Genomic DNA, 10,767 nt, shown 5'->3' on the forward strand with positions numbered 1-10,767 from the left:
TTTACTGTTAAGAATTTGAAGTTCTAATTGAATATATCACTTGTTAGGATTTTCAACATTATATTTTGTTGTACGATATTGTATGAGTTGTCACACGTATACGGTTAGTATTGCATGAATTGTCACCTACCCCTCATTACCATATATAGAATTATCATGTATAAGGTTTTCTTGTTCTCCACTCACCTACTCCCGTAGCTTCTCCTATATAAACACCATTGTATTATTGTATTACTTACTCAATAACATATAAGTTTTCATATATTCTCTCTCTCTTTCAACATGGTATCAGAACGGAAATCGATCCCTCTTTAAATTTTTTTTAGACTTATTCTGACTCCGATTTTGAGGAACAAAATCCTCTCCTGCGCTACAGGAGAGCTGGTTCCATCAGGTGAGGAACATGTGTTCCTCCTTGCGCCACGTAACTTGTAACAAACAGACAAATCTTTAGTAACAAAATTTTACCGAGCATGACAAAACCTTTTATACATATATATATATATATATATATATATATATATATATATATATATATTAAAACCTCCATTACAGATCCCAAACATTGTCACAGCAAAAGAAAAACCAGTTTAACAAGTTATATTTTAAATATTTAAACTCCCAGTACATATCCCAACCGAACATTACTTGGCGCCAAAAAAGAACTTTCGACCTATGTTCATCCACAATGACCTGCAACCATTAGAAACAGTCAACAAGCTAAACATAGGCGCACTTAACTAGGCCCGAATTGTAACACCTCAATTAGTGGTAACACTAAAGAAAACAACAACAAAAAAATCAAACTGTCGTGCATTAACTAAAAATGAACAAAATTGTACATACAGAGTCAATCCTAAACTTTAGTTGTAGAAGTTAAACAGATAACACAAGACAATACATAACAATAGCATGCTTAACAACATCAAATGAACAAACAAGAATTATATATGATTAGATTCTTTTTAAGAAAGCGAGAATTACTATATTTAGTTATGAAAATAGAGAGTACTTTCTTCACTCCTTTAACCAAATATTCAACTTTGGAAATTTGGTCACCAAAGTAGTGTAGACAGAAGACATGTATCCAGGAAACATATGGGAGAGCTCCAAACCTGCTTCCTTTTTTGAAAATGACAAATTAAGATCTTCTCTTGCTTCAGGACCAGCATGATGTAGATAATTCTTAACAAATCTGAACATATGGAATTCCTCATTAGGAATATTTTGAGGGACCTTACGAGACTTACAATCAAATACCAACTTAGGAATTTTACGACCATGAACATCCTTTTCCCAACCACCATGTTGTAACAATATGACGTCGCGACCTTGTTGAACTCCATCTTCATAATCGGATATGAGACTTTATTAGCAAATCCTAGGTGATCACATGCATCTGACATGAATCCAGCCCTTTCAGAGGGGTTCATTAACACTGGATGCCCCTTCAACTTCTCAGCTCTACAGAACAACAAAAATCAAATTATGAAACACCCAAATTATTACATAACAAAAACCATGGCAATGAAAGATATACAAACAAAGATTTAGGCAAAAAAGTTGTCCCAATCAACAGCCCCTGCTTTTCCTACTATTTCATTGACGACACATTAAAGATCTTTTACATTTATTTCATCCAAATCATTTTCACCAATCTCGCTCTTGCTCCCATCCTTAGATGGGAGAAGCAAATAAATTTCCTCTTTTCTTATTGCAAATGACTCAAGGTAGTCAAGATTCCCATGCGCCATATTGTTCTCATGGAGCATTTCCAGGGCTTGCAAAATATTTCTAAAAGAAAAATACACAATAATGATATCTACAGTTTAATGAACACTACAAAATAAATAAACAATAATGAAAGGAAAAAAAAAAAAAAACTACACACTTTATGGACCCACACCAGAATTCAATCAATATTCCATCGCTATCAGAAAAATCTTTTTGTGTGGGCTTATAGTATTTGTAATTCTAGCTGACTCCAGGATGAATAGCTTGTTCAGATGATTGTTGAGATAGTGAAAAAAATGAGTTTTTGTCTGTTCGTCCCAAAAACCAATTGGGTAAGTGCTGTCAACTTTGTAGCTATATGAACTACTTATGGTAGACTCCACCTGCAGTGGGCGAAAAAAAATTAGTTACTAAAACAGAAAAAATAAATAAATAAATATATATATATATATATATATATATATATATATATTAAACAAATATGAGTTAATGAAACAGCAAAAAAACTTATATTTATACTAATATGGAAATACGAAACTGGAATTGGAACGTGGAGTGCAGTGACATATGGACATGTCTTACAGTGAATAGCTCTTGACCGTTGGCAGCCAGTCCAGTCACATTCACTCTGGAGCAGTGTTATTAAAGGCCCAAGGCCCACCAAGGCGCTAGAGATCCTTTGGAGCCTAAGCGCGAGGCCCACGGTGAGGCACGCGCCTGAGTGAAGTGAGGCGCACAATTGAAAATTTAAACTACCATAATAACATACATATCTCATAAGTCATAACAATATTCTAAAAATTAATATCAAATATAAAAAAGTAAATCCATCAACTATACAAGCATCCAACAACCAAACAGAGCACAAATTTGTTTTCTTGAAAGGTAAAGCAAAATGTGTTTTTTTGAATGGCAAAACAAAGCACAAAAAGAAATAAATATTTTAACAAAAATAATAATAATAATTAACAAGAAAAAAAAAAAAAAAGACACAGAGAGAAGAGAACTAGACGAAGAGAGAGATGTAAACAAAGATAAGAAGAGAGGGAAGATCTAGAGGAGAAGAGAGAGAGAATAAATAAATAAATAAATAGAAATGACGCGGCTTCGTTGTTCATCTCTGCAACTAGGGCTTCGTCTTCGTCTCATAATCTCATTCTATTGCTATTCGGTTAACACTTTAACTCTGGGGCTTTCTAATTTTTTTATTCTTTTGTACAAAGTTCCTTCTATCGTATGCTTTGGCTTTCTTTTTTGTTTATTAAGTTGCCAAAAGTACCCTTTTTGGCTTAAGAAATATAACAATCGTATCTTTTTAAACAAATATCAATAAGGCGCGTCTCACAAATAGGATGAGGTGCAACCGAAGCGCGCGCCTAGTAAACATCAGTGAATCTGGGATGACAACAGGCGCTAAACCTAAGCCTCGAGCCTAGGCGCGAGCCTGGGCGCGCCTTTAACAATGATGCTTTGGAGACAATTTACTACTAAATCCATGTCCACGGAATCTACAAACAAAATATATTATTCGAGATCTAAAAAAAAAAAAACAAATTAATGGAAGTTTACCAGTTCTCATGGCGGCTCTCGCGGCAGAATAGGGGATTCTTAGTTGACAGGCAACCCAACTAAATAGGGAAGGAGCGCTTGTGTGTGTAATAAATATGTGGGGTGTGTCGGAAAGGAGGCAGAGGGTTGAAGAAGAACCCTAGCTAGCATAAGGATCCAATGATTCAAGCCCACCCCAAAACAAAAAAAAAAAAAAAAAAAAAAAAATTTACTACTATAGCCTAATTTAGCCCAGCCCAAAACAAAAAATAAGTCAGCTAAGACATAATCACACAATACAAAAACAAAGGCCCAAAGCCAAACAAGCCCTGCTGCCTAGAACTAAATTTTCAAAATACAGAAATAAAAATTTCCAGAGGCAAAGTCGCAGTCTCGCAGAGAAAAGGCAAAGTCGCAATTCTGATGAAAATTATTGTTAATTCGGCCTCCACACTGTCCACAGTCCCACCGTCTCCTTCAAAGGCTTCAATTCAAATTTCAATCAAAGGATTACTTTACTAAATGGTAAAGTTCCAAAACATGTTTTATGTATTTTTCTTGTTTCAATGATTCAATCTCTGGAATCTACCAGGCTGAAATCACACAAAATTTTTAAGTTTCAGCTATGTCTTCTTTTCTTCTGTTTCTCCATTTCAACAATCAAAGATTCAAAATTATCAAATGGATCATTAATTTAATCCCAAGACATTAGAATATTCTGAATTTCTGATTCATCTAATGATTGGTGGGCTACTTTTTTCTTTTTTTCTTTATTCTGGAGCATTAGTAAAGTTGAAATCAGATCTATACAAGTTCACAAGTTGTCTTTGTTCTTGTTATCACATTGATCATTCATCTGCACAAAAGTTGTCCCGTTAATTGAGGGTGCTGAGAGGGCCAAACCGGTTCCAGACCTAACCTATATCATCATTTGCACAAAAGAATAGGAAAATAGTTCCGCTGTGCATGCTTTGATTCATTTGAAAAAAGAAAAGGAAAATAGAAATGACAAAAAAAGGATTTTGCATGCACAAAAGTCACATTGATCATTTGGAACATAAGACAGTAAACTTGCAAGGAGTGGCGGATCCAGAATTTCTCAATGGGGTGGACTAAATCAAAATATATCTAAGTATAAAGTTACAAATATATATATATATATATGTATGTATGATATACATAGTATCATATTAGATTAGTAAAGTAAGTTATAAATATATAATATTAATTATTATCTCTGTCTGTAACTTTGAGCGCATCAGAGCTTTCCATTTCATTGTTGTACACTTCCTAGATCCGATGCATAAAACAAACTAGTTCACAGTAGTCGTACACTTTTGTGCCCCCAACCATCTATCTCTCTCAACAAGTCCATATCTATAGAAGTCTCCCATGCCAATATTAGTCAAGATGCTCAGAGAGCTTATTTTGTCCTAAGTTGGGTAATTCTTATAGGTGGACTCTCTTTTCATTGTTGTTTCAGTTTCAACATTTCAGAAGCTCTTTCAATGCTCAAAATAAATTAAAATTGCAGCCTTCTTTTTCTTTTTCACAGATAAAATTAGGGTTTCGAGAGATGAAAAAGAAGAAAGCCTAAGTAGATGAATCATATTACACACCATTGTTTAAGAATTTCATAAACTGAAAAATCGTGAGTGAAGTGACCAAAGATTCTTGTAACTAAAAGAATTAGACACTATGCTCAATAGTATGTCTTCAACTCCAAATTTACTTCAATTCCAAGTGCTTTGCCTTAATTTGAGTGCATCAACATATTATCAACATCATTTCTCGTCGTCACTAGTTGACATCAACATCCTCATAACATTGACATCAACATCCTCATAATGTTGACATTAACATCCTTATCTAGAATCGTCATCTAGAATCACGCAATCCTCTTGCATAGATATACATTTGATTAAGATAAACTAAAGAGAAATGGTAAGGAGATTTATATAATTCAATTAGTTAGGCAAAAAAAACATACCTATTTTCGTTTTGCCAACTCCACCCATTCCCATCAACTCTCTTCTTTCAAAAAAGAGACCTATATTATTAGGACAAAAGAAGAAAAGTTTTAAAAGCGTTAATAAACTTGTTCGAGCATCACATCATAATAATATTATATATATGTATGTAGAAACAAAAACAAAAACAAAAAATCAATATGTAAAACATGAATAAATAAACATAACCAATAGCTAAAAATGCCAATTAAAATTTTAGAAAAAGTAAGAGTTTGTTACCTGATGACTGAGGAGACATGTTTCTTGAACCTTGTACTTGCTAAATGTTAAGGCCCGATGCTAACCCTAAAAATAAGAAAACACTCAAGTTGTGAGGAAGAGGTTTCACAATCTCACTCATAACAATTAAAACACCACCATCTAAGTACTATCTGTATATGTATCAACCCAACACAACTATGTTTTCAGTCAAAATGTTGGACACCTATTCGTAGAAAGAGGTGTGATTACGGATAGGTGTGATTACGGATAAGTGTGATTAGCACATATTATACTCAGCTCTTATGTTAAATTAATCCAATAACAAAGTACAATGCATTAGTTTAGGAATAATCTTCAAAATTAACAAATCAATATCCTAATATTATGCATTCTAATAACAAAAGAAAATCAAAAACCAAAATTTGAAAATAAAAATATGGCAGAAAGATTAAATATATCTTCCGTGCATTACACAGATTGTATTTCTATGTGAAACAAAACATCCAGGATTTCTTAATGGGGTGGGCTAAATCAAAATATATCAACCAAAATCAACTGTTGTTTAATTCAATTTTAGTTAACTAACAATGTTTCTTTAGACAATTGACTGATTTAGGCATAGAAAATCCTATTTGGGTAATTAATAAATAAAAAATTACCAATTTATTTCTGAACAATTCACCACTCTTCTTTTGACCAATTTACTGATTCTATTTGAGAATCTACTAGTGGAAGCAGAGTGTGAGGTAGTTCATGGCAAGCCCCTTCCAACACTATGGAATTCACTCGAAAGCATGCTTTTTGCAAGTATTTTAATTTTCAAGAAGTAACTTTAGAGTTTTACCATATATTAAGTACTTTTGCTTGTCAATGTTCTTGTTATGATTTTTTTTAGTTCTGAAAAGATTTCCATGTAAAAAAGCTAGGCATGTTGATAAAAAATTGTTTCAGATTCAATCTCTGCAAATTTCTAATCCAATTCAGATTCTTTTTTTTTTCTTTTTTCATGCCCAGATTCAAATTTTGTTGTAGACATAATTGACAAAAATAAAATAAAAAATAAAAAATAGAAATAGAAGTTATAGAAATGAAAAAAAAATAAATATTTATTTTACTGAAATAAAATGTAGATTACGGTGATTACCTCAAAATGCAATGCAAATTTTGTTACTTTATATATATATATATAAAAGATCATAAAAAATTTCACCAAATACGATATAGTTTGCAAAACAAGAATTACAGACTTGATTAGTTGATTTAGAAAAAAAATTAAAACAAAACCATACATACAAGTTAGCAGTTGCAGAGAGAGAGAAGGGAGGGGGGGGCAAGCTTGAGAGTTGAGAGACAGCGGCTGAAGCTTGCGAACGGCGAACCCGAAGTGGAACAGCGGGCGATGGGAACTGAAAGATCTAGGTTTTGATTTTTTGAATAATCTAAAATGATATCTCGATATGGGTTTTGAACTTTTGATTCTTGCAGACAGATAGATAAACTGAAATATATGAGTTTTGAACTTCTGATTCTTGTAGATTTTTTAGTTTGCGCAGAGAAAGGGGCAAGTTCAGAGTCGAGAACGAGAATGGAGATGGAGACAATTGGGGAGGCTGAAATGATTTGCCCTAAATATATTTTGTTTTTATGGTGACCTAGGGGACTGCCTTTGTCCCCTTCGGTCAAGGCCGGCCCAGGGTTTATTTGGGTTGGGCTTTTATTTTAGTATGGTGGCTGAATTGATTTGGGTGTGGGCTAATTCTTGTAATAATTTTTTTTTAGGTTGGACTAAAGTTAGTACAGAAAAAATATATATATTTTTAGTGGGCTCTAGCCCACCAGAGCTAACCCCTAGTTCGAAACCCTAGTTCAGGCAAGGACTCCGATTGAAGATAGATTTCAGCGATCTTCAGATTCCAAGGTAAAAGTGCCGATGGAATAGTAAAGGTACAATCTTTCGAAATAAATAGTAACGGTACAGTGCAACTGAGACTCTAAATATATAAATTTTATATATATGTATATATGTACACATGTGCATATGTGATGATACTTCATTGTCGCAATTGGAATAAAAAGAATCGCCTTTGTGCTCCTTATTCGAATAATGGGCTTTTTTCCGATGATGTGTTGATTGAGGTACTGTGTCGATTGCCGGAAAAGCCTCTGATTAGGTTCAAATGTGTATGCAAATCATGGGATTATATAATCTCTGTGTTTTGCTCTCTTCCTCTCTGTGGCTTTTTCTTCCGTACTTATGCTTTCCCACCTCGTATGCCCCTTGTAACCACAAAGGCGAGCAACCAATCACGGGATGCATTTTTCCGTAATTTGAGGCGCTTTGACAACGAACAGCTCATTGATAATGTTTTTGTAGAAGACAACTGTGCCATTAGTGGTGGTGGTGGAGGATTTGTTGATTCTGAATTTTTGGCTAACTTACCATTCCAAACGACTAATGCAAATGACTTTCTTGACAGTTACAATGGCTTGTTTTTGTTCTTCAATGCCTCTGATTACCGGTACTATGTGTGCAACCCTGTGGTGAGGCAATATGTGCTGATTCCCAAAGCCCGCAGCAACCGACAGCATCATATCTATGCAACATTGGCTTTTAACCCCTCCTAGTCCCTCTGCTACAGAGTTGTACGCGTTGCACAATCCACAATGATAAAAAAAAATAAAAATAAAAATAAAAAATAAAAAACACTTCTGTTGGACATATACCATTCTAATACTAGTTCGGTTCGGTTCACAGTTTTTTTTTTTTTTTTTTTTTTTTTTTTTCTTTCCTGAATGAGTGGTTTTATAAACAACAGAAAATATGTACAAAAAGGGAGGAATCACTCCAAACAACTAATCTAGAAGTAGACAAGCCCACTTCCAGATCAAGCAAACCGAAACAAAAAATTGCAACAATCAAGCTAATTGAATAATTCAAGCAGCTCCGAAACAGAGAAGCTATGAAGAAGAAGGATCTCCCAAATAACTTGCTTGACTAATTGATCCACATCTTCCTGGATACCTTGATACAAAGATTTATTCCGAGCCTTCCAAATTATCCAAATGGTGACTGAAAACACAGTCCTAAGAATCTTAGATTTAGCGCTCTTTGTAGAAGCATTAAGCAAAAACCAATCCACAATCTGATCCATAGAGATGAAGTCCTGCAACAGATATTTAAACAATTTGAACAGATCCTTCCAAACCTTATTAGCCAATGGACAAGAGCAGAACAAATGAGCATTAAAATCTGCATTAGCAAAACAATTGTGACACACTGAAGGCACCTGTAAACCCCCCTTCTGCAAATTCACAAAGGAAATATTTTTATTCAGCATAATAATATGAACAACCACAGCAGTTCATGGTCTACAACCCTTCCAACAAAGCTTAAAACATTTCAGCTTCTGATCCCGCAGTTTGCACACTTCCCACGCTGCTTTCAAAGAAAAAACGCCATGCTACCAAAGAATAGTGTCTTGACCAGCATTTTTCTGCAATCTAGAAATAAAATCTCTAGCCAATGAAGGAAAAAACTCTGGAAAACGCCATTGATTTCCATGAACAATGGACTCAACCTTAGCCATAGAATCAAAATTTCTAAAAAACACTACCCCAAATCTCTGAGCAATCAAAAGAGAAGCACACCAAGGATCGTGAAGCAGATTGAAAGACTTCCCATTGCCCACTTTAAATTAGAACTTCTAGAATTAATTGTCCAGAAATTAGAAGAAGAAAAGTTTCTAGCCTGCAGCCACTTAATCCAGAGATTATCTTTCTTTTGAACAAAATCTCAACAGATCGAAAGCTTAGAAGCAACATCAATGTCACTGATCCGACGGAGAATGTCACTAATCCGACGGAGATTAAAACCTCATTAATCATGAGGGAGCCTAACCTGACTCCATTTAATCTGAGACATCTTAGTGCTCTCTGTTTTACCACTCCATAAAAATTTCTTGAACTTCTTTTCGAGAGTGATCCTACAGCCCCATGGAATTTTAAAGCCAAACAACCAGTGATAAAGAAAAGAGTAAAGGACTGATCTCAAAAGCTCAATCTTACCAGCCATAGAAAGATTAAGAGTGTTCTAGTGATTCAACCGAGCATCAACTTTGTCAATTAGAGGCTTGTAATCAGAACTTCTCAAAGATCTATTAGCCAAAGGGATACCCAGATATTTAAAAGGGAAATTTTCTTCTCTGAACTTCAAAACTTACAGAATCCGATTCTTACACCGAACCGCTTTAGAAAAAATTACTGAACTCTTATCATTATTTATAGAGAGACCAGTGGCACTTGTAAATTTCTCAAATACATCCACAATTGATTGAGCAGTACCTATTCCAGCCTTAACAACAATAAGCAAATCATCGGCATAAAGAGCATGAGAAATCTTCAAACCAAAATTGACAACCGCGTTATAGAGCTTAATGGATCCATCATTGATACTAGCTGCCGTAAGGGAAGAGAAATGCTCAACAACTAAAGTAAAAAGCAATGGGGAAAGATAACATCCCTGTCTCAGGCCCCTAAAAGCTGAGAAGAAGCCGGCAAGTAATCCATTACAGAGCACAGAGAAATTAGCATTGGAGACACACTTCAAACACCAAGAAATCCATTTATCACTGAACCCATGAAGCGTCATAATATTTTCAAGAAAACTTCACTCAACCGAATCAAAAGCTTTTTTCAAGTCTACCTTCAGAGCCATAGATGGATCCCACCTCTTGAGACCAAAACCTTTAATCATATCCGTCACAAGAATAATATTATCATGAATCCGATGCCCTTTAACAAACGCAGATTACTCCAAACCAACCAAAGTGGACAGCACACTTCTAAGCCTATTAGCTAAAATTTTAGCAATGATCTTATAGGTAAAATTACACAAAGAAATAGGCCTATAGTTAGCAATATTATCACCATGACCCTCCTTTGGAATCAAAGTAAGGAAAGTAGCTTTAATCCCAAGAGGCATAAAATTATTATGAAAGAAAAACATCACTGCAGCAAGAACATCAATCCCAACAATACTCCAATACCATTGAAAAAACCTTGCTGGGAAACCACCTAAACCTGGTGATTTATCTGGATTAAAATTCATCACTACGTTTTTGACTTCTTCAGCACTGATATCACAGTTCAAAGTGCTACCAGCCTCCTTAGAGAGAGACTTTCTAGGCCTTCTAACCGAATTATCAACAGAGTTCGAAGTAGAAAACAAATTTTCATAGAAATTGGCCAGCCAATC

The 10,767-nt window shown here is 34.6% G+C and overlaps 1 protein-coding gene and 1 long non-coding RNA gene across 2 annotated transcripts; one reads left to right on the top strand and one right to left on the bottom strand.

Moving 5' to 3' along the window:
* Nucleotides 1-550: 550 nt before the first annotated feature.
* On the bottom strand, nucleotides 551-7,283 carry LOC132271306 (uncharacterized). Its single transcript, XR_009469694.1, has 4 exons — nucleotides 6,807-7,283; nucleotides 5,532-5,597; nucleotides 5,273-5,332; nucleotides 551-2,117 (listed from the first exon to the last, which is right to left on the bottom strand). It is a non-coding gene; the product is annotated as an uncharacterized LOC132271306 (long non-coding RNA).
* A 273-nt stretch (nucleotides 7,284-7,556) lies between these two features.
* Nucleotides 7,557-8,138, top strand: LOC132270053 (F-box protein At3g49450-like). The gene has a single exon (XM_059771265.1). The coding sequence runs from the start codon at nucleotides 7,557-7,559 to the stop codon at nucleotides 8,136-8,138; it is 582 nt and encodes a 193-aa protein (XP_059627248.1).
* Nucleotides 8,139-10,767: the final 2,629 nt, after the last annotated feature.

The sequence above is a fragment of the Cornus florida genome, unplaced genomic scaffold (genome assembly GCF_030987335.1).
Source record: "Cornus florida cultivar Cherokee Brave unplaced genomic scaffold, ASM3098733v1 CherokeeBrave_3.0.0_Hap2_Chr08, whole genome shotgun sequence".
Lineage (NCBI taxonomy): Eukaryota > Viridiplantae > Streptophyta > Magnoliopsida > Cornales > Cornaceae > Cornus > Cornus florida.

Coding starts and splice junctions, on each gene's coding strand:
- LOC132270053 (XM_059771265.1), top strand. CDS start 7,557: ATGATACTTCATTGTCGCAATTGGAATAAAAAGAATCGCCTTTGTGCT.